The 24,206-nt window shown below is 40.1% G+C and overlaps 1 protein-coding gene across 10 annotated transcripts in view; it reads right to left on the reverse strand.

Annotated features, from left to right (window-relative positions):
* Nucleotides 1-5,319: 5,319 nt before the first annotated feature.
* Nucleotides 5,320-24,206, reverse strand: part of LOC138090187 (membrane cofactor protein-like) — a 39,036-nt gene continuing 20,149 nt past the window's right edge. The window contains exons 6-14 of one of the 10 annotated variants that reach the window (XM_068985674.1): nucleotides 20,230-20,412; nucleotides 19,768-19,833; nucleotides 19,609-19,650; nucleotides 17,149-17,196; nucleotides 16,225-16,275; nucleotides 14,710-14,745; nucleotides 13,805-13,865; nucleotides 13,192-13,235; nucleotides 5,320-7,874 (exon numbers count right to left, since the gene is read on the reverse strand). In XM_068985674.1, coding sequence (XP_068841775.1) covers nucleotides 13,226-13,235; nucleotides 13,805-13,865; nucleotides 14,710-14,745; nucleotides 16,225-16,275; nucleotides 17,149-17,196; nucleotides 19,609-19,650; nucleotides 19,768-19,833; nucleotides 20,230-20,412 — 497 coding nt within the window. In that variant the 3' untranslated portion in view covers nucleotides 5,320-7,874; nucleotides 13,192-13,225. Of the gene's footprint in view, nucleotides 7,875-10,420; nucleotides 10,482-13,191; nucleotides 13,236-13,799; nucleotides 13,866-14,695; nucleotides 14,746-16,224; nucleotides 16,276-17,148; nucleotides 17,197-19,608; nucleotides 19,651-19,767; nucleotides 19,834-20,229; nucleotides 20,413-24,206 lie in introns of those variants that run through there. The other 9 variants (XM_068985675.1, XM_068985672.1, XM_068985676.1 and 6 more) reach the window with 9 other exon arrangements.

The raw sequence follows: 24,206 nt of genomic DNA on the forward strand, positions 1-24,206 counted from the left end.
CGGATGCAGGGAGATAACATCAGAAAATGCTTTGCAGATTGTGAAATGGTTTACAAACAGGGCAAAACTAATGTAAATGTTCACACAGTTCAATGATAACTTTCACTATTTCATTTCGTCATATATATAATAACATGAAGGAACTGGTTGTGGAATTGAATAAATTAGCCTAGAATTTATTACTTTTGTATTGCGATCGTCTGTGTGACTTACCAGCTTTGACTTTCATGTCCTTTGAGCATCACTTTGTAACTCTTCTCTGTGCCTTTTGAGGGGACCCTCATGTTACGTCCTGTCACAGGTATAACTGCAATAAGACATCTTTTTGCTCGGGCAAAGGCTGGGTCTTCTGATCACATCTCCCGCCTTTCTTCAGTGAGATCCTCTTCTTCTGGAAGCTGGTTTCACATGGTGGCTTAGATTTTTCCATCTTTGTATCTAGCACCATTTGAAATCAGTGTTTTAGGAGTAAGAATTGCAGCAGAGCCAAAGCCCACCTGCAGAGGAGCTGCTGCCCTGGGACCAGCTCCCCTCCTCCTGCCACCTGAGCTGGTTCAAGAAAAGAAGAGCTTGAGAAGCAGAGTTCACTCTTGAGTGTGTTGGGTTGTGGAAGGGGGACAGTGCAGGGGTGGGGTGGTGGGCAGTAGAAACTCCGAGGCAGCCACCAGCAGGAACCTGTCGGTGGGGCCTTTCAGCATGTGATTGGGTAGCGCTGGGTTGGGTACTTGATTGCAGTCAGCAGCGGGAGGGCCGTGGGCCGGAAGGCCTCTCTCATCACAGCAGCACTGTCCACCTGCTCCTGCACGCCATGGAACAATCAGCTGCAGTTGCTGAGTAGGTGAAATCAGACTTGCCACCTGCACCGTCAAGGTGTGGACCCCACTGAGCACCGCCGGACCCATCTCTTACACAGGCTGACCGATTTCTCCTGGTGTTCAGAGTCTGTTTTTGTCTAGCACCATTTGAAATCGGTTATGATGTAGGGGGAAAAGCAGCAACCTCGAGGCCTCGTGCCCAGTCTGGTCGGCAGCAGCCCGTGGCTTCCTGGAAGACGGATGGGCAGAGGGGGAGGGAGGCCAAACCTTTCCCTACTGACTTCCTGAACTGCATCTGCAATGCTTTATGCACAGGTAATAGATCATTTAGTGGATTTTTAGAAACAAATCACCCTGGTGTACCTAATGTCCTCAGTTTGCTAAAATGTGATAGTGCTATAAACTCCGAATTGGTTGCTGTTATATTATCTTTCTGTTCATGCATCCTGACCTTAATAAATATTTACTGTATTCAACTTACCATGTGTTTGTTTTTCATAGATTATTTTCCATTCATAATTCTATAAGTGGGGCCCTGAAAAATTAATTTGCTATATGCAAATGTTACCTACTTCATAAAGAGTTCAAAGTCAGTTACAGCAAACAGATATTAAACATGTAGTCCATTAAGACAAGAATGAAATTCCATGAGCCAAGAAATAAAATGAAAACAACGATGATAGAGAAGTGTTGCAGACCTGAGTTGAAGGGGAAACTGACCGCAGTCGCAAACAGGCAGCAGCCCGGGAGCCTCTGCAGTCGGCGTTCCCACAGAAACGTTCCCTTAACGGGGCCCGTACTCACGCGGCCCCTAGAGGGAGGTGCGCTGATGAATTCAGCGACCTTAGGAGAGATGCAGGTGTTCTCTACTTTTGTTATTAGTTTATATCAACTCTTGAAGGCCGAGTGAACCAGTTCTGTAAAGGTGCTCAGAGATGAGCCAGATTTGACTTCACAGGGGGTTTTACTTGGGGAATCTTCAGGTTGGAGAGCTGTGTCCTCTTGATTGACCTTTGTGAGCAGAAAGTGCAAGGCCAGCCCTGACCTACCTGCAGGACTTTGATTTCACACCTGTTCTCCATACTTGGTGGCATCTCAACCACCTGGGAAGCCTTTTGAGGTCCAGTTCCTGCCAGACTCCCCCCAGCTGGCTGCCCTGCCTGGTGGGGTGGGGTGAGGTGGGTGAAGCCTCTGTTGGGAAAACTTCCTTGGGAATGGGGGGCGCCTCCCACTGTAGCTGCAGGGCTGTTTGGGGCTGTTGACGGGGGAATTCAGGTTCTGGTTGGCAGGATGTGGTGGGAACAGGTAAGACCCTGGGTTGCTTTATTCACCTCTCTGCTGAGGTAGCTACAACAGACCTGTGGGCATAAAAGCTTTGGGTCAGTTGTAACAAACTGAACAGCTTCTGATTCACCTACTGTGTCCCTGGCTCCAGGCTGCTGCTGCTAAGTCGCTTCAGTCGTGTCTGACTGTGCAACCCTATAGATGACAGCTCACCAGGCTCCCCCATCCCTGGGATTCTCCAGGCAAGAACACTGGAGTGGGCTAGGTATTGCCAATAAAGCAAGTAACCTGTGGATTCTGCCAGCAGATGGCTATGATTCCAGTCCCCAAATGAGAAAGTGTCAGAAGATCTGGGTTTAACATGAAAGCATAAAAACAATGACTTGGGACATCTTTTCCATGAAAGTAGTTTCTGGAGTTCTCATGAATGCTTAATTTTAAACAAGTGCTCATGGCTGTGTCATGAGAAGCAAAATGAAAGCCCCTTGGTTCTAACTGAAGGGCTGCTCATGGAGGATTATTTTTCTTTATTCATCTGAAGGTTGACAGCTTTTTAGCTAAAATTAGCATCCCAGGGTGGTTTGTGCTAATAGATTGCTGAGCAGTGTTTATTTTGAAGACATCTTGAATCTGCTTTCGTGATCATGCTTTCAACTTAGAAAATGCTTTGCCGGGCTTGGGTCTACCTAAGTTTTACCACATGTTTATGGCTTTCTAAGTGGCTCTCACTAAAGAATTTTCCGGCAATGCAGGACACCTGGGTTTGATCCCTGGGTTGAGAAGTTCCTCTGGAGAAGGAAAGGGCAATCCCTTGGACAGAGGAGCCTGGTGGGATACAGTCCATAGGGTTGCAAGAGTCAGACATGACTTGACTACACCACAACCATCACCACTTGTTTATCACCCCGTACAGGTCTCCTCGGAGTAGGGAACTTTCTCAGTGTCATCCAGACGTGGATCAATGCGGTCACCTTCTGGTATGTACACCAGAGGGAAGGAAAATAGTTTATTGACCACAGACCCCTATATTATGCTTCCCCCATATGTAAGCCATTTTTAAAGGTAATTCTTTAGAAGCTAAGTAGGAAAGAACTAGTTAAAGTTGAAAATGACTTCTAGGTATCCCAGCAGTGACTAAAACCTCTGAATGAGTGAACTACGCAGAGAACATGTCAGATGCTCTCGCAGTCCACAGGAGGGCAGCAGTGTGGTGGTTTTAAAGTCTGCCCGCGACGTGCCAGGGTAAGGTTTTCTAGATGAGCCTGGAAATGAAAGCAATGCAAACTGGGAACAGCAAACATCCCCACCCCACCCCACCCGCAAATGTGTGTGAAGATCAAATGGTCATTCACTCCGGTGTTCTTGCCTGGAAAATTCCATGGAGAGACATCTGGTAGGGTATACAGTCCATAGACTCACAGAGTCGGACAGGAATAAACGACTAACACTTCAGTTTTGTATCATTTCTGGAAGACGGAGACTTCTCATTATCACTGTAAAAGCTCTCCCGGTATATCTTATGACAAATGTATATATATATATATATATATATATAGCAATTCCCTGGAGGACCACTGGCTTAAAATCTGCCCGCCAGTGCAGGGTTCGGTCCCTGGTCTGGTTGAGTCCACGTCGCAGGGTAACTAAGCTGATTTGCTGCAACTACTAAGAGGATGTAACAGAAGTGATGATGCCCGTGCCCCCTAGAGCACACGCCCCGCAACAAGAGAAGCCTGCACACCACAACCAGAGAGCAGCCCCTGCTTTCTGCAACTAGAGAGCGCCCTGTGCCGCAAGAAGAGCCAGCCCAGCGGAAAATAGTACAGTAGTCTCAGGTTCCGTTCAGTTCAGTCGCTCAGTCCTGTCCAACTCTTTGCAACCCCATGGATCGCAGCACGCCAGGCCTCCCTGTCCATCACGGACTCCTGGAGTTTACCCAAACCCACGTCCATTGAGTCGGTGATGCCATCCAACCATCTCATCCTCTGTCGTCCCCTTCTCCTCCCGCCTTCAATCTTTCCCAGCATCAGGGTCTTTTCAAATGAGTCAGCTCTTCGCATCAGGTGGCCAAAGTTATCGGAGTTTCAGCTTCAACATCAGTCCTTCCAATGAACATTCAGGGCTGATTTCCTTTAGGATCGACTGGTTGGATCTCAGGTTACAGGTAAGTAAAGTTTGGCAAAATGTTTTCTTTCTTTATAGCCAACCTCATTATCAGCGTTGGCATTATAAAGATTGCTTCCTTTCTTTTTAACCAGATAGCTTCCTTTGATTAGCTGGGTGACAAGATCTTGTCAAGTCTGTCATTTTGTGACTTAACAGGCTAAATTACAAAAACACAATTTTCTCTTGCAAATATAAGCACTTACCTTCTGTCGCTACAAGTTTGTATGTGCAAGTTCACAGGCAGACGTGGACTCTCAGGCTGAAGAACCACTAACGCAGAGGTTCTCCTTTAACTGTATATTATAATCACTTGGGAAGCTTTACAGATGTCTAATACCCAGGCACATCCCAGGTCAACAGTGTGACAAGCATCTGGGGGAGCGGGTGGGGGCACCCAGGCGTTAGTGAAAATCCCAGGGGATTCCAGAGTGCAGCCGTGCTTCAGAAATGTGCTATGGTGTCATGGTTGGGACCTGGGTTTTTACTCAGCTACACCCATGCGTGAAAGTGATGCGGAAGATACGTCTTCTACCACACGTAGACGTGCGTGTTCCCTCAAGGCCAGGAAATCATGAAGGCTGAGAGCCAGGCAGGAATCTGGAAGGGCTGCACATGATGGGCTCTCTGAACTGGGCCTGAGTGATGCCCAGGATCAGACAGGACCAGAGAGAGGCCTTTGGGCAACAGTGAGCCAGGAGTACAGCAGAGCACAGGATGGGTGGCCCGGCTGGCTGAGAGCAGGCTATCTGAAGTGCTGCAGGCAGAGAAAAGCTGGGCATTAACTGCAGGAAGTTTTCAAGTTTCATGAAATGGACGTTATGCTGCGGGTAACAAGGTGGGACTGAACGCCATGAGCAGGGGAGGCCCGAGGCAGGCTTGGGAGGGGAGGAGCCTGGACAGACCACAGGCTCTGAGACTGGAGGGCTAGAAGGGGTGACTGTAGGAGGGGAACGCTTCCAGAAGGTTGGCCCGATTAGAGGCACACTCTTCTTTGAGAGAAAACACACTGGAAATAAGTGCATCATCACAAATGAAACTTCTCCATAATGACATTTTATTTTTTAAACAGATTCAAAGGTTCAATTCTCAGAAAACAAACAATACAGACATGAGACGTCTCATTCCACTGGGGATTCACTCTTGCAGTTTTAAGTTTAAATTCAAATACACTTTTCCCTCTCATCCAGACAGGCATTTCTAGAGAAAAATGGTTTCTTCATATATTTAAGTCATTGACAAGTGATTTGCAGACAGAACATAATTTATATGTACACACGTATTTCAATCTTACATATAACTATGTTAACACTGGAAAAACTAAATTTGAAGTGGAAACTATTGTGAAAGTCTGTTTTGGTAAGCACAATAAACTTTTGTTGAAAACATTTCCTTGAGGTTTTAAGAAATATGTACCACAGGCACCTCTGTGCTTCTGAGAAAGTGTTAGATTCTTGAAGAGTATGTGATTAAAGGGTACAGCAAAACTTCAACTCTGGATTTGTCTCAGAATTCCTGAATTTATTCTGTTCAAACTTCTCTTCCAAGTGCCTTACCCAAGATTACAAAGGGAAGGACCGCTTACAGAGGGCCTTACAAACACGTCCTTAGGGAGAAAAACAGTATTTACTCCTGTTCACCCTTGAGTCCTCATTCACACCTTTCCAAGGCAACTTTTCTTTGGCCCAGTTTGTGCTAATAACTATGACCTGTGAGGACCTTCCACTTCCTGGTGGTCCAGCGGTTGGGTTTCTGTGTTTCCACTGTAGGGGGCACAGGTCTGATCTCAGCTTGGATAGCTCTGCATGTCAAGGTATGGCCAAAAAATTTAAAAAAGAAAAAAAAAATTTTTTTTTAAGGTGTAAAACAAAGCCTGTAAAAATCTGAGTTACAGCAGAGTCCCTCCTCTGTGGCCACTGGTGTGAGGACAGAGAAGCAGGCTGGGGTCTGTCCCACCTGAGTGTCCAGACTCACCTGAGAATGTTTCCTTTTTCCTTCCCTTTGCATGACCTACATCCCCAGAGTTGAGTTTGCTTTTCTGAAATACAGGGCTTCATTTTTACTCTGCCCTTTACAGATGAGGTGAGGAACCCACAAAGACTTAAGATTCTGATACGACCTGAGGTTATCTGATGAATTCATTCCCTACAAAACTGCTTACATTCTGATGACATGTGTAAAGTAAGACATATCTTTATCCAGGTGGGCAGAGAAAACCCCCTAGAGCCAGACTTTAGAGTGGATTCTAACTCTCTTAGAGAGTAGAATTCTTCAGCAGAAACAGATACAACATTGTAAAAAAAACAACTATAGTACAATAATAATAATAATAAAGTGGAATTTTCTTAAGAAAACTATAAGGCCACAGCGTTCACTTTGTCCTGAGCTGGCATTATTGCCATGGGTGCTAAGAATACTCTAACTTTGTACAGAAGCCTGAAACTGATGCTGAATTCTTCGTTTCTCAGACTGGCTTATTATAAATAAAAGGGGTGAAGAACAAATGCCAGACAAAAACTTAATAGCATCTCTAAATTACCACGAGGTTACAAATTTTAAAAAATAGCATTTTAATCTATTTAATATAAGAATATTTTCCAGCAATATTCTTAGTTAAGAAACTCAAAAGAATGAACCTTAAGAACTGGTAATCATCTCTGAACAAAAAAAGATTTCAAAATCACTTTCTTTGCAAATGGAATGTAATATCATTTTTCAATATATTTCTCTGAGTTTGGAGATCTTATAAAAAAAAAAAACAAAAACACACCACATTTCCCTACCTTAACACTACCGGGAATACCATGTTGACCTGCCCCATAAATCAAGTGCTATTTAAGGAAAAACAGGCAAGGTGTTCAAACCTAAATTCATACATGTTTCAAAGAAGCATTAAAGAATAGTGACTATACTTCTGCCAGATTAAAATGTTTTATTGTTCCTACGGCTATCGCTTAGCAGTTTTATTTCTGACAGTGTAAGAAAGCAGCAAATAATCTTTTTATTTCTTTCCTTCAGTATTGAGACAAAATTGAGAGATAGCATTGCGTTAAGTTCAAGGTGTACAGCATGACTCGATAATGTCAAGACCTACAAAAAACTTTTTTCTTCCGTGTGATTAGAACTTTTAAAGATCCACTCTTAGCAACTTGCCAATATAAACACAGTATGAGTAACTCACGGTAGCCACTATGCTGTAATTACACCCCAGTACTTTCTCACCCTATAACTGAAGGTTTGTATTTTCTACCACCTTTACTCAAACCCATCCCCACCAGCATCCCACCGCTGATATAATAATATATGGAATATGTTATTTGTACAGAAGCAAATCTCATTTTCAACAAATCTCATTTTCCTTTCCTGAAAGCTTGTTTTTTTTCCGATTCGACATATAAGTGAGATCGGACAGTACACATGTCTTTCTTTATATGACTTATTACCCAGCAAAATCCCCTCAAGGTCCATCTGTATTGCGGCAAATGGCAAGATTTCCTTCATTTTCATGGCTGAGTGATACATGTGTTCCTGGAAACGGTTCAGGTCATCTATTCTGTTGGAGTGGCTGCTCTATCCTGGTAAGTGCTGTACGAAGCGCTACATTCTGCTTTCCTATAAGGGAACAGAACAGTATGTACCATGACATTCTGGTTTCCTAAGAAGCAAGGTAAGAAGACAGCATCAGAGATGAACAAAATTAAGTACATACATTAATTCCAGAAGCCCATTTAGAATAGGGATGATTAAAAAAAAAAGCTATATACTAGTAAGAGTCACTGAACTAGGGAATAAATGATTTTTTAAAGTTATTCCAATGTTCAACCAGCCTCACTCTGCAAACTCTTTTTTTCTAATTCTGTATTGTAGCTTGGATTTCCTCCAAGACAAGAAGGGCAGTTGCATATACTTAGTAAATATCCTCCTATCTTAATTTAGGACCAATGGGAGAGACTAGAGAGAAGCACATTTCTATAAGATTGAATTTAAAATCCAGCTCTGAGATGAAACTGTTACAAAGGTAATGATTCTGAGCGTTCACGTTCCGTAATGTTTCATTTACCCCTCACTGTCAAGGAAATCACATGTTCTGGTTAGAGAGTCTCCTAAGTAACTAAAACTCACACCACACGGTTTTGGGTTTTTTTTTTTTTTTGGTAACAAGGAACATCTTTCTAAACCCTGTTATTCAAGTCCAGCGGTTTCCAAAGAAATACAATGCAAGTCACACAGGGAATTTTGAATTTTCTAGAAGCCACGTTAAAAAAGGGAAAAGAAAATTAACTTTCATATAGTTTACGTAACCTGACATGCATGGGTTGTACATTTTTTTCCCCATGAAGCCTTTGACTCTGATGTGTAACTGTGCACTCGAGCTCACTTTACATGGGATGAGCCAGTGTTGACATTCGAGGCAGCCACTCAGGACCACTGGCTCTGGAGCTGGAAAACGCACTTCCACTCCTGCTTCGGAAACTGACTACACCAGAGAGACTACAACCCAACGTGGACCCGTCAGTTGTTTACAGTGTGCCTGCCCCAGCAAACCCTCGGGATGCCTCCCTCGTGGAAGAACTAACCGCGTGAGCGCTGGAGACTTGATTATTTCCCCTGGAGGGAGCGGCTTCACTATGAACCAGCGCTGTCACAGCACGGTGCTTGTTACCTGGCCGCGTCCTCAGGACTCTTGTGGAGAGCGATTCTACAGTTAGGCCTCACTAAATCCTCCAGCACCACTGCATTCTTCTGTTTGTTGAAGTGAATACACTTATTTTTTTTTTCTCTAATAGTAGGGGAACACTTATTTTCTTAAATAGAATTTTAAACAGAAATCCAATATATGAGAAGGATAAATAAGCATTTATATAAAGTTAAAGAAACAACTCATTGGATATAACATCAAGCTATTTAAAGATGGTTAGAATGTTAAAGTGAGTTACTACTTACAGTTATAAGTCATATTGCCTTTAGCATTCACTAAGGTAACTTCAAGTGTTTACAAACAATTTGAAGCTCACGGACTGTCTGAAAACCGCTTTTCTGGTTGGTTGGAGCCTCAAAGGACTCCTTAGAGAACTGAGCAGATACATGGGGCGGGGTAGCTGGTATATTTTTGTCTTCCCCTCTGCCCCTGTGATCAAAGACACCGCTCTGCTTTTACTAAGGAACTGCTCGCCCCATTGGTCGTTGTGGAATCTGCTCTCAACTTCATGCCTGTCACTTAGGGTAGCACCTTGCACATGAGTGTGGAAATCTATCTCCTCTCTTCCTACCTATGCAGAGACATTCAGGCAGAAAAAGAACTTCCAATTCATTTCATTCAGAGACAGAGATGGAGGGGATTAAATGGCTAAAGGGAATGCACTTCACATAAAATTTGAGGATTTTTGTTGGTGCTGGTTTATTTACTTTTTTATATGCTAAAAATATACTGGCTGAGGGAAACAGTTACATGCCTTTACAGAACTAATATTTACAAGCTGAAACTGAAATTCTTTACCAAAATTACATAAAATGTAGTTTGGTTTCTGTCAAAAAAAACCTAAAAGTGAACTTCAAGTGGACTGACTGTCTGATTATTTCCCATTAGACTAAAAATTTCCCCCAGATTTGGATTCACAGCTGCTAGAAGGTAGAGCTGATTTGTTTCTTTAGGTTTATATAAATGCTTATTTATCCTTCTCATATATTGCATTTCTATTTAAAATTCTATTTAAGAAAATAAATATTCCACTACTACTAGGGGAAAAAAAAAGTGTATTTATTCACTTCAAATAGAAGAATATAGTGATCTTCGAGGATTCATTGATAGGCCTAACTATTGAATTGCTCTCCACAATAGTCCTGAAGAAATGGCTATATAAAATACTTGTCACAGTCCGACCAAAGGTCAAGGGGTCATTACTCTGTGGGTGCCTATGTCAAAGCAAAAGCCTATCAGTGCACATTATTTTACACTAAAACAGGGAAGGAGAAAATATAAAGACCAATAATCTTGCAAAGGGGAACCAGAATTCAAATGTCCTCCTTGATGCCTACTGTCCACTCAGCTCAGGATACTATCTAAATGTTCATCAAATATTTTACAGAAGAAAGGACATCTCTGAAAAGAAACGCAACAAAATGCAGATACCTTTTAATGATAAAAGCAAACGTTTCTCTCATCTCTTCTCAGAGAGAAATAAAATGTCTTGTCTGTGGCTCTCACCAGTTAGGTATGTGCTGAACAGAGGAAGGGAAAAGTGTTGAATAAAATAGTGAGGTCACACCAAAAAGAAGCAAGCGTGGCATAAAAATGGGATAAAATCAATAAGGGAGGAGAAGGGAAGGAAAGCTGACAATTAGGCCCATCAACTATGTCTCTCCTGATTCTCCTTAGGAAGTTGAAGCAAGAATTTGGTGCAGGAAGCAACTTTACCCTTGAAATCTTACAGATCATACAGCAGATAAACAGATTCCAAATGTGCATATAATCTGTTTACTTCTGAAACCGCCTGGTCTCGAGTGAATAACGTAGACTCGTTTTCTCAGAATGAGAGTGTATGAGGAGACACGGTCCTGGTCTCCAACAGCACAGCTTCTGGGGCAATACATGGGGCATGTATTAATCCCATGTAATACTGTCTCAGAAACTGATTTTATGATTTTAATTACAAAATCTTTTTTATTTACTAGTTCTTGCTTAAAAATTTTAAAGCCTTTGTTGAATGGTTCAGAATTTGAGAACCACGCAGAAAAATGTTCAAGTAAATTTGACCATTCAAGTTTTGGACCATGTCATTACACTCACCACCACCTGAACTGGATTTACCATTTACAGTATATCCAAAAAAAGCTTCAGCAAGATGCATTTAAGCAGACAACTTAAAAATTACAACATTTCTCGATCAATCTTTATTAAGATAACATTAAAATAGTTTACAATTGCACAAGTAATAAATATACTTAAATGAAAAAAAGAAAAAAGGTATTTAGTTACTAAAATACATAAATTATTTCAATAATTCTACTGAACTTAGCAAACTCTTAACCCGAGCAGAGAAAAATGATCCATTTATGACAAAAAATATTTACCACAAATAATTGAAAACATTCATGTTAACAAAAGACATCTGGTGTTTGGAACCACATAGTCAGGACATGCAAACAGGACTCAGGCAGGAGCAAAGGAGAGAGCGAAGGGCTGTGGCTCCAAGTCTGGAAAGCATAGCAGAAGAGCTGGTTAGGAAAGGAAGCTGTGCGGGAAAAGGAAGAAGTATGCAGATGGAGCCTGTCAGCTCACCTGGGACCCTATCCTTTTCTTCGTTGAGAGCTAAGAAACAGAAAACTACTATAGCAGAATGCTTTAACCTTGTGGTTATTTTTCATAATTTAACGATCTTAAAAAAAAAACAACCAAAACCACTACTTTTAGGGGATTTCCCCGGTGGTTAAGGCTCTGTTCTTTCAATGCAGGGAGCTTGAGTCTGATCTTTGGTCGAGGACCTAAGACTCCCCCCACACGCAAAAATATACTTATTTTCATGCTTTGGTATAAATCCTGTAGGAGGGTAACTGTGTTCCCAAATTATCGAAAATACAAGTTCATATCAAATCCATTTTGTATCAAGCAAATTTGTGTTTTTGATTTGTTTTGAGGCTTGAAGGATCTTAGCTCCCCAACCAGGGACTGCACTCCTGCCCAAGGCAGTGAAAGCGTGAGCTCTAAGCACTGGACTACCAGGGAATTCCCATTATCAGCAATTTTTGCGCCTGGTATCCTGCTTCCAGATTTATCCCTACAAATGGAGAAGGAACTGCATATAGTTTACAGTCTTGTAAGGGAGTTTCCAAAGCAAAGAAAGCAATTTGGGGTGGGGGAGAATGGACATGAAATAGTGCAAAAAATATATCAATAATAAAAATAATTACCTTTTTAAAAGAAAAGCAAACTAAAGCTAGGTATTATTTTACATTCTTTTAAAAAGGCATGCACAAAAATGTGGAGTCTTTGAACAATCCACTTGATTGTCTTGAACAAGTGAACCATTTCCCAATAAGCTTGATGGTGCTTCTTCAAAGCTAAAGAGCACGGGCACATCAGTAACAGTCTATACCCTGCTTTCTCTAACTGTCCTCCTGGCCCAGCAGCAGCCTCACTGGGGAACTCTTTAGAAATGGGATCTCAGAACTCTAATGCTACTGGTACCTTAACCTGGGGGTGTGATGCTCAGATACTTGTTTAGCTTTAAAAGACTCATTCACTGGTAGACAGAGTTTGGTTAATGTTTGTTAGGAAACTGTATTTTCGTGTAATGATGTTTTACACAAAGGCCAGTAAGGAGCAGAGAGCTATTTTGTTCTGCTTTCTTTAGAGGTGATTTCTAGTTGACAAATTTTAGACTTGTCAAATATTTCACTGATGGTGTTTCCGTGTTATACCACCTGTGTATATGCAGTTTAAAAAATACACTATTGATAGAGAAATCAAATGTGCATATTATATGTTCTATAAATATAAGATTCAAGGTTCAAATGAAGGCACTGTGGACATTTTTAAAAGATGACCAAGAAATTTTAAAAATATGTATTTAGCTCTTTATGAGTGAAGAATGTACTTTTATTACACAGTCCAAATGTAGTGATTAAAATAAAAGGAATATAAATATCATAAAGTCATTAATACCATTCATTTTTAATTTTTAGTTTGATTTACAAAGCAATAGGGAAAAAAATCACTAAAAATCAGAAATATCAAAGCACCTAATCTTGTTCTATGCTCCAGTTTTATTCTAAGTCTTTCATTAGATTTTAAATTACTTCATTAAAATTTAAGATGATGTTTAAAAGGTACAAATTATATATTTGAACCTTTTTGCAATTTTAACTCTCTCTCTTATTTTATTTTTATAGATAAAAAGACAAAGTTCATGAGGTTCCTTGTAAATCTTACCCTTTCAGCAACTTTTAGTTTAACCCCATCAGTTTTACTTCAACCTAGTAAATTAAGAGAACATAAGAGGGAAATCAAATGATGTTGCTTTAAATTCTCCAGTTTAACTGTATAACAAATCTAAAAGAAAAAAAAAACAAATTTGGTATCTGAAGGAGACATCTATGTAGCTTCTTACAACTACCTACCTAAATTATACAGACAACTGAAAACTTTCACCGTCAAAACTGCAGTGACTACAGCTATCAAAGTCTCCACAGGGAATCATTTTATATGTAATCTTGGCCATTAGTCCAATCTAGGAAGTTGGGTATGCCTAGGGTAGAGAAGACCCCCAAAGCGGTCCATGATCTATTTCAGCACTTATACCTCAAATCCCACAGATATTTTTCTTACATCATAATTAGTTGATGCGACCTGCACAGATTACTCTTATAGCAGTGATATTAAAAACAGGTGAAAATATTTTTAGCAAAGATGTGTAATTCACACAGCACACTCAAGCAGGAGCAATTTTTTAAAAACACGTAATACAGAGTACAAACAAAAACTGCACAAAAGAATGTCAACAGTGAGGAGGAGCAATAAATTAAAAAAACATGCTGTACCTTACCCTTTCTTCTTTCGTCTGCAAAGACAGAAGTACAGGCAAAGCAATAATCCAATGCCAACAACTACAAGAAATCAGGAGACAAATGTCACATGATCAAGAAAAATCACTGCCAAGATTTAAAATCTAGTAGAAAAAAATGAATGCTGATCAGAGGTTCCCTGGAGGCTCAGATGGTAAAGAATCTGCCTGCAATGCAGGAGACCTGGGTTCAATCCCTGGGTTGGGAACATCCCCTGGAGAAGGGAATGGCAATCCACTCCAGTATTCTTGCCTGGACTAGAACAGACAGACAGTGGAGCCTGGTGGGATTGCAAAGAATCAGACACGACTGAGTGACTAACACTTTCATTTTCACGCTTTCAGGTACCCATGGCCAGAAAATGGTATCTAATTTAAGCACATATACATTGCTAGTCCATTTGGACTCTTCAGTATATTGTATTCTTTGGATTAAACAGTATACAGTAAGTCAGAGAAATTCTTGAAAATTTACAAAACTACCCAAAGCATATTTGGGATGAAAACTCATATGATGAAAATTCACCTTTGAAACAACATGTATTATTTTGAGTTTGTTAGTATGTGGACATGCAGAATAGACAGGAATAGTGAAGTGAAATCGCTCAGTCGTGTCCGACTCTTTGTGACCCGTGGACTGTAGCCCACCAAGCTCCTCCGTCCATGGGATTCTCCAGGCAAGAATACTGGAGTGGGTTGCCGAACAGAGTATTGCTAATACAAGGTAGTGTATTATGTAAAAAAGTCAGGTTTTCCTGTTTTACTTAATTTCAAGCTATAAAGCTATAAATATTGAAAAACCTTAGGAAAAAAAAAAAACAAAACAAAACCACACTTCTTCAGAGCAATGTTTTGATTTCATTGGCATCAAACTTCTTGACACTTACGTAGAGCAACAACGATGAGCACGATGAATCCTGCACCTGCGAAAGATGAAGACAGTTTGGGAGATAAGGAAGTATCTGGGAGCTCCTAGGAGCAGCTGCATTTTAATTTCACCAGATCATCTGTGACTACAGAGGAAAAACCTGTCAATCTAGCTTTAGCACAACTGCTTGTGCTTCCAGGTTATTTGCATCACAGAACCCTTCTAATCACTTCCAGAGTTAGGAAACGCCTCTGTGACACTCTTAATAAGGAAGCTCACTCTTCACTGCTGTTTGCTCTGGCTACGATGTCAGGTTATTTAGTGAAGGTTAACAATTAGAATTCACTAGTTTAGAGGAAAACCAGTTTTAAAATGTGAGTATCCAGCTACGGTTGGTTCAGTTCGACATTCAGTTCTTTTATTACTTATGACTTTGTTAGACATTTAATGTCTGCTTTTCCCTGAAGTCTGTGGAAGAAATCATAAAGAGTGCTCTGAACCCATGCAGAGTCTTCACCCGATCACCACAGCTCCCACCCCACTTTCTCCGCAGATGAAGACGCAGCCCTAACTCCCTAGGGAGACTCGCTGAAAGCAATGCAAATTAAGAATGTAAAGGGAACACCAGGGCACATGCATAGACCTGTGCACGGAGGCATAAACATGCATTTCTGACTCTCCAGACCACACCTTAATGCTTAGAAACACTAGTCAGTAGCACCTCTGCTTCTAAACTGCCATTACTTTATTATCTATAACATAGAGCATGTAACATAGCATACAGTGTCATGCACAGCTCTGCTCTTTTTTTATTTCATAAATATTATCGAATGTAAACATCCTGAGATGGCACTGGATTCTCTTGGCAGAGTGCCAGTGTGACCACAGGTTTCACAGGGAAAATATAACAAGCCTAAAGTGCATTTTATAAAGACTAACTAAACTAGTCTAATGTAAAGAAAAGTAAACTATTTTTCTTTCTTTCCTTATCAGTAAATCGTTATATTTCATTTAACTGTCACAACTATACTTCCATCAAGTTCTTTCACACATACTGTGTGAATTGCGTGTGCCAAGATTAAATGTGTTACCCCAACCTTGTATAGAAAAACTAACCCAACTAATAGTACTTTAAGGCTTATGTTTACAAGGTACCAACAGAAAGAAAATTCACCTACAAATTGCCATTACAAAGTAAAACTATTACATAGAAAATAACTTAGATGTCAGACTTATATGTTAGACTACATATAGCCATATTATTTTAAAAAGTAAACTTATTATTAGGTATCCTAAGTTGAGCAACCTCCTAAAATCTATATTATCTACATGTGTTTAAAAGTACCGCTTAAATATGTCATGGGATCTGCACCTTTAAAATTCCTTAAAATGTGCAATTTTACAACTACAAAGTGAACAATTATCACCCATTTTTAACATGTTGTTTCTTCTCTAATTATAGATAATGGTAATACTTCCACATAGAAAACTAGGGCCTTATGACACAGGGTTATAATCAGTAACAAAATAATACCTAAACCCTCAGCATCGTTCGGGGGTGTTGCATCAGTAGGGCTGGGATGTCCTAGAAAAAAGGAAAAAATGCAAGTTAAAAAAAAAAAAGAGAAAAAACAATAGAGCTTAATATCCTCTAAGTTCACAGATTTTGATTTTTTTCACTTTGTACAAAAACTCTTATAATTTCATTCTCCTTATACAAACTACATCAATGTCTGTCATTAAAAGTAGTATCAAAATATTATAAATTTATAGTCAATACCAAAGCATTCTACTTCTTGTCCAGTAACATTTCCTAGGACAATATTCTGTGGTACAGCAAGCAAATTTATCATCAGTGTGGTGTCAGAATAACCCTATGGGTTCAATGTGATTATACTTAAAACTAAAACAGAAAAGCACGTTTGTGGAGGCTAAACAGTATGCTACTAAACAAGCAGCGGGTCACTGATTGAATCAAAGAAGAAATTTTTTTAAATATCTGGAGAAAACGAAAACAAATCCAAAATCTATGGGGTGCAGCAAAAAGCAGTTCTAAGAGAGGAGTTTACAGCCACATCAGCCGACGCCAGGAGAGAAGAAAAATCTCAGGTGACCTAACCTTCTACTAAACCCATCAGAAACAGAAGCACACAAGAAAGGGCAAAGGTAGAAGGAAAGAAATCATGAAGACCAGAGAAGAAAGAAATGAAATGGAAACTTTTTAAAAATAAAAAAAGACCGATGAAAGTTAAGAGCTGGTTTTTTGAACAGATAAACAAAATTGATATATCTTTAGCCACACTCATCAAGAAAACAGTTGGCCCAAATTAACAAAATCAGAATGAAAAAAGAAGGTACAACCCACAAACACTTAAGAAATTTCAGAAGCTATGTAGAACAGTTTAAAGAAGGACATGGATAAATAAGTGTAGATGAAAAAAACGCTCAGACACTGAACCTGGATGAGTTAGTCCTGGAGTCATGGTTGGAGAAGTGGGCTTGGAATCTGGAATGGAAAATTAGATTCAATTCTCCAGCCTTTTCCATACAAAATTATGGACTTAAATTTGATATTTGGTTTTTTAAAAAGATTCTCAAAATGAATTATTTCTCAAAATGAAAAATACACGTACTCCCTAATTTTTCAATTCTACTTCTGTAAAGTTAACCTAAACACATGTTTACCCAAGTGCACAAGAATGTTGCATAGGCATGTTCACTGTGCCTTTGTATATAGTGGAAATCCTAGAAGTTAACTACTAATAAACCATAAAAATAACGTGCTCAGAATAAACATATAGTTCTTTAAAAAAATACCATCCATATAGTTTCCTATTGCATAACTTGTGTCCTTCCCCAGTTAGTATTTTGCCTACAGTTTTTCATATTTGCATAATCAGATCTACATGACCACCATTATATGTTGCTAATGATCTTTACTTTGCCGACTAAGGTCCGTCTAGTCAAGGCTATGGTTTTTCCTGTGGTCATGTATGGATGTGAGAGTCGGACTGTGAAGAAGGCTGAGTGCCGAAGAATTGATGCGTTGGAACTGTGGTGTTGGAGAAGACTCTTGAGAGTCCCTTGGACTGCAAGGAGATCCAACCAGTCCATTCTGAAGGAGATCAACCCGGGGATTTCTTTGGAAGGAATGATGCTAAAGCTGAAACTCCAGTACTTTGGCCACCTCATGCGAAGAGTTGACTCACTGGAAAAGACTTTGATGCTGGGAGTAATTGGGGGCAGGAGAAGGGGATGACAGAGGATGAGGTGGCTGGATGGCATCACTGACTCAATGGACGTGAGTCTGAGTGAACTCTGGGAGTTGGTGATGGACAGGGAGGCCTGGCATGCTGCGATTCATGGGGTCACAAAGAGTTGGACTCGACTGAGCTGAACTGAACTAAATGATCTTTTTCATACTAACTGATGACAGAAAATGATTGACAGTCTCATGAGGAATTTTGATTTTTGATATTTTAAAATAATCTCCATAGTTTTATCTTCACTGTACATCTGTCTTCAGAATTCTTCTTTCAAACACTAAACTATCAATGCTTTATAAATCCTTCATGAAATGCTTATGTCAACTCTTTAAAAGTCTGCCCAGACTGATACTCTTTCCACCCCTCCTCTGGTCTCTAGCTTCTGCTGCAACTAAATACAAGCCAGAGACAGCAGCCCTGATCTCAGGGAAACAATTCCTTCCAACATCGCAAAATATGCATTCAAGTCTCAGGCAGAGGAGCTGATCAGCAGTCCCTGCTAGAATTCCTCCATTTCATTCCAATAAACAAGGGCTTTTTCTGCCTTTTAGTTGTTATACCACTTACTTTCTGTTGCCAACTCCCTCTTCCCCCTCAAAAAACAAAAACAAAAACATCCAAAACAAACAAAAAACGCTCAGTAAAGAGGAAAACAATAATTGTTAGGAGTTGGGGGAGTGACGGAAGTGGTAGAAATACTAGTCTCACTCTAGAGACAATAGTAATCTCCCAGTTTATAAAAAAGAACCAAGCTGGTCAGCCTGGGAAAGGAAACGGTCCTGGACCCAGAAGACATCCTGTGCAGGTGTCGAGAGATCACTTTTAAAATGAATAAATCATCCGTGTTGACGACACAGAATACGAGCTAAAAGACAGAACCTGTGGGCCTTTCTCTGCACTAATATTAATCTGAGTGTAACTGGTACAAGCTGCCTTTTAAGAGCTTTCTAGAAACCAGGGGCTATGCTAAGTGCTTTAAATGAATCCCACTTTAAATTTACTATCACTAAGTAAGGAAGCTAAAGAATTGATGCTTTTGAACTGTGGTGTTGGAGAAGGGCTCTTGAAAGTCCTTGGACTGCAAGGAGATCCAACCAGTCCATCCTAAAGGAGATTAGTCCTGGGTGTTCACTGGAAGGATTGATGCTAAAGCTGAAATTCCAACACTTTGGCCATCTCATGCAAAGAGCTGACTCACTGGAAAAGACCCTGATGCTGGGAGGGATTGGGGGCAGGAGGAGTAGGGGAAGACAGAGGATGAGATGGCTGGATGGCATCACCGCCTCGATGGACATGAGTTTGAGTAAACTCCAGGAGTTGGTGATGGACAGGGAGGCCTGGCGTGCTGCAGTCTATGGGGTCGCAAAGAGTCGGACACGACTGAGCAACTGAACTGAACTGAAGGAAGGAAGGTGTGAAATCATTTTACAGATAAGTAAACATATTTAAAGTTTACTTAACTTGCTATCTGCTTATATCTGCAGACTGCACATAATTTTAGAATCACTCAATCTAAGAACTAAAAAGGCTGTGAATATTTCATTACTAAAACTGATAAATGAGTATAAATCATCGGAATTTAAAAGATTTTGGAAAAAAAATCACAAGAAACGTAAAGGATTTTGAAATATATAAGCAGGAAGTTACTAAACCTGAGGCACTGGGCATTGGTTGTTGGGTGCTGCGAGTCGACACTGGAAAACAGAATAAAAAAAAATGCAGATAGCGTCAAACATCTGGGAGTTACAGCTGGCATTTTCACCAGGAATTTAAAAGAGTTTTGAAAAAATATATGTAGGAAGTTACTGAACCTGAGACACTGGGAACTGGAGGGTGGGTGCTGGGAATTGGAGGGTGGGTGCTGGGAGGAATCGACACTAGAAAACAAAATAATGGAGACTGAGTCAAAAATTCGGGCATTAATACTGTCTTTCCATTCACATGGATTATGCCTTTCATTCTCGACTTATTTAGGTAAAACTCCCTACACTTCAATTTACCCTGCAAAATGACTGCTCTCCATTTTTACATTTAAGAATGCCTAGCAAAAGAAATTTATATACCTGTGTTATGTACATGAAATGCTAAGACCCTACAAAGGCAGAAAATTCCTGCAGCAGATTTCTTGTGAATTTGAAGTCATACAACTATCATAGAAATGAATACAACAACAGGTAAATACGAACATTGTTTCTCTTCAGTTTTTCTTGCATTCTTGATATTTAATGTGAAAGAAATAAAGAACAAAAACAAAAGGAAGACAGTATTTTTACCTTGAACACACTTTGGCAGCTCAGGCTCCCAAGTACTGTTCTCACCACAGACAACTATACTGTCGCCATGAAGGTTAAAACCGTCATTGCATTTAAATACAACCGTCGCTTTGTAGTAATGTTTCTGTCCAAATCCTGAGACTATCATTCCATTTTCAACAGCTGGATGTTCACATTTGACCACTGGAAAGTCGAGAAATTCCAGAGTTAATGGAAAGCCGCTTCCACACGGGACCAGAAAAACTAGTGTGAAGTAATTCCAGGGGGAAGAAACAGGAAAGAAATGAAAAGATACTAATTGGGGGAAAAAAAGAAAAAAGAACCCAAACCTCTGTGCATCTGGATTCCAGGTAAAGACATCTAGAGAAATCTAGCAGTGTTTTGTTTTTTTTTAAACACCTAGAACAGACTATCATACTTCTTTTGCTTCTCTACATTTTCCTTCCACTCCTGACAAGTTTTGAGAGCAGTCTGACTACCAGATACAAACTCAGGGTAAGGTCAAAAGTAATTTTCTTCAGTGTGAGGATTTTTTTAAGATCATTCTGACACTAATTACATACCTTGCTCTTTTAGAAAAGTAGCAAAAGCTTTTCTGACAAGGTAACCTTTGAGCTCAAGTTTAATTTGCAAAGAAGCTAGCCATGCCTAGATACAAAAAAGAAAGCTTTCAGGAGGCAACAGCATACAGAAGCTAGGACGCTCAAGAAATAAAGGTCTGTGGAGTTAGGGCAGTGTTTTCCAAACATTCTGGGCTGCAACCAGAGATCAAGAAGCAAGTTTTATGCTGTCAACCAGTATATAAACCAACAGGCCTGAGACAGTCTTACGAGTAATACTCAGCCTTCACACCAATGTGCTATGGTATGTCCCATTCTACTCCACTCATAAAAAGTACTCATCCTGACTCTCTTAGTTGACTTTAGTATCCATTAATGGGTTTGGCAGAACTGGGAGGGAAAAAAAAAATCAAGAAAACACTTGCCTGAGTAGTGAGTTCAAGAGAACATCTTATGAGATTAAATCTGAATGACAGATAAGAGGCAGATAATATACAGCCTTTTAAACCAAAAGAGTGCTCTTTCTCCCTTTCTTTGGGTCTGAATTTCCATCAGGTATCATTTCTCTTCAGCCAGAAGAACTTCCTTATCAATTCTTATAATCCAGGTTGCTAAAGTCGCTCAGCTGAGTCCGACTCTTGATGACCCCATGGGCTATACAGTCCACGGAATTCTCCAGGCCAGAATCCTGGAGTGAGCAGCCTTTCCCTCCTCCAGGTAATCCAGGTTGACTGATGACAAATTCTTCACACAGCTTTCTACGTAAGTGTTGTTTTTCTGGATTCTGTTTTTCTTTCAGCGTATTAGCAGAAACTGTCCTTTAGTTTCAATAGTTTCATAAAGTCAGTCTCCTCACCTTGGGGTGAGGAGAAAAAGGAGACAAGGCTTCCCGTCTGTTTCTCCCTCTCACTGGCTGCTGCTGCTTTTGTTTCCAGGAGCTCTAACATGCTGTGCTTAGCTTAATTGGGGGTTTCTCGGTAAATTTTTAAAATTTATTCTGCTAAGGGCAGTGAATTTCCCAGATATGTGGGGTTGTTGTTTGGGATCAAATTTACATAATTTTCAGCCAGTATTTCTGAAATGATTTCCTGCGTTGTTCTCTCTTCTGAAACCCCAATTAGACGTATGTTCAACTGTTTGCTTTTTCTCCCAAAGGTTTCTGTCTCTGTCTCTTGTTTTAATCTTTCTTTTCAAACCATGCTAGGTATCTATTGCCCTGTCTTCAGGTTCCCTGAGTTTTTTTCACTGTTGGGCCAATATGCTCCTAATTGCACCTAATGATTTTCTTGTCAGTTAGGTTTAGTAGATACAAAGTGTATACAGTAAATCTCATCCTTTTCTAAGGTGTACAAGTGTGTTAGTTTTCATAAATCAAAACAATCATGTAATTACCAACATAATAACAAAAATTCCATTATCTCTAAATACTTCATGTCACTTTGTATCAACCCTCCAGTTCTCAACCACCTTCCCCACCCAGCCAAGCATTCATCTGTTTCCTGCCTGATCCTGCTGCTCTCCCAGAATGTCTTAGTGGAATCACAGCCTGAGTGTGGGTATTTTACTTAGCGTAATGCATTGGAGATTCTTTTGTTGCATGATTCAGGAATTCATTTCTTTTTATGGTAGAGTATTATTCCATTGCATGGATACAGATTAGACTGTTCATCCATTACAAGCTGAAGGACATGTGAGTTAATTCCAGTGTGGAATGATTATGACTAACGCTGCTTTGAATATTCTCATGCAGGTTTCCATATAAACATACATCTTTTTACTTACATTGCTGAGTTGTATGGTAAGTGTCTATTTAACCTTATAAGGGACTGCCAAACTGTCTTGCATAATATCCGTATCACTCTGTATTCTCACCAGCGATGCCTTAAGAGTTCCACCTGCTGTATATTCTTGCCTATTAATTGTATTGTTAGTCTTTAGTTTTGGGTTTTTTTGTTCAGCTATTCTAATAGCTGTTTACTGACATCTCATTGTAGTTTTAAATTCCATTCTGTAGTTTACTATGACACTGAGCAACTTTCCAAGTATTTGGGGATCCATATATTTTCTTTGGTGCAATAGGTTTATTCATGTTGCCCTTTTTAAAAAAACTGGGTTGTTTTCTGATTGTGTCAGACTTTTTTTGGGGGGCGGGGGGCTCCAAAATCACTGCAGATGGTGACTGCAGCCATGAAGTTAAAAGACGCTTACTCCTTGGAAGAAAAATTATGAGCAACCTAGATAGCATATTCATAAGCAGAGACATTACTTTGCCGACTAAGGTCCATCTAGTCAAGGCTATGGTTTTTCCAGTAGTCATGTATGGATGTGAGAGTTGGACTGTGAAGAAGGCTGAGTGCCGAAGAATTGATGCTTTTGAACTGTGGTGTTGGAGAAGACTCTTGAGAGTCCCTTGGACTGCAAGGAGATCCAACCAGTCCATTCTAAAGGAGATCAACCCGGGGATTTCTTTGGAAGGAATGATGCTAAAGCTGAAACTCCAGTACTCTGGCCACCTCATGTGAAGAGTTGACTCATTGGAAAAGACTCTGATGCTGGGAGGGACTGGGGGCAGGAGGAGAAGGGGACGACAGAGGAAGAAGTGGTTGAATGGCATCACTGACTCGATGGACGCGAGTCTGAGTGAACTCCGGGAGTTGGTGATAGACAGGGAGGCCTGGTGTGCTGGGGCATGGGGCCGCAAAGAGTCGGACGCGACTGAGCGACTGAACTGAACTGAACTGATATGTTGTAGATACAAGTCCACTAGCAGATATGTACTTTGCAAATGTTTCCTCCCAATGTATGGCTCATTTCATTCCTTCTTTTAATAGTGTATTTGAAGTAGAAGTCCAGTTTTGATAAGTCCAGTATATTAACATTTCTTCTTTAAAGAATCATGGTTGTAGAATTGTATTTAAGAGTTGTATTTGTGCCTTTGACTAAGGCACAAAGATTTCCTATGTGCTAAAGCAAAAATCTTTTGGTTTTAGATTTCACATTTAAGTTTTTGGTTCACTCTGAGTAAATATTTGCAAACGGTGCTAACACAGTGTTGAGGGTTTGTTTTGTTTTTTGAACAGTTATATTTCTGGACACTGCTGTTCTATGCTCTACACGGCCGTCCTTTCACCAGTACTGCACTGTCTTGATTCTGGTCCTCACGGTAGTGTTTATCAGAAGACTTGACAGCAGGTAGAATGAGATGACTTTTTCTTCCAAATTTCTATTGACAATTCTAGTTGTTTTACTTTTCTAAATAAATTTTACAATCTTTTTGTCAAGTTCTACTGGGATTTTATGGGATTGTCCTGAATTTATAGATCAATCATAGAGAATCGACATCCTTATTATATTGCATTTTCTAACCCATAATCACTGCATTTTCTCGTATTTGTTAAAGTCTTCTTTAATTTCTTA

This window comes from Capricornis sumatraensis, chromosome 14 (genome assembly GCF_032405125.1).
Source record: "Capricornis sumatraensis isolate serow.1 chromosome 14, serow.2, whole genome shotgun sequence".
Taxonomy (NCBI): Eukaryota; Metazoa; Chordata; class Mammalia; order Artiodactyla; family Bovidae; genus Capricornis; species Capricornis sumatraensis.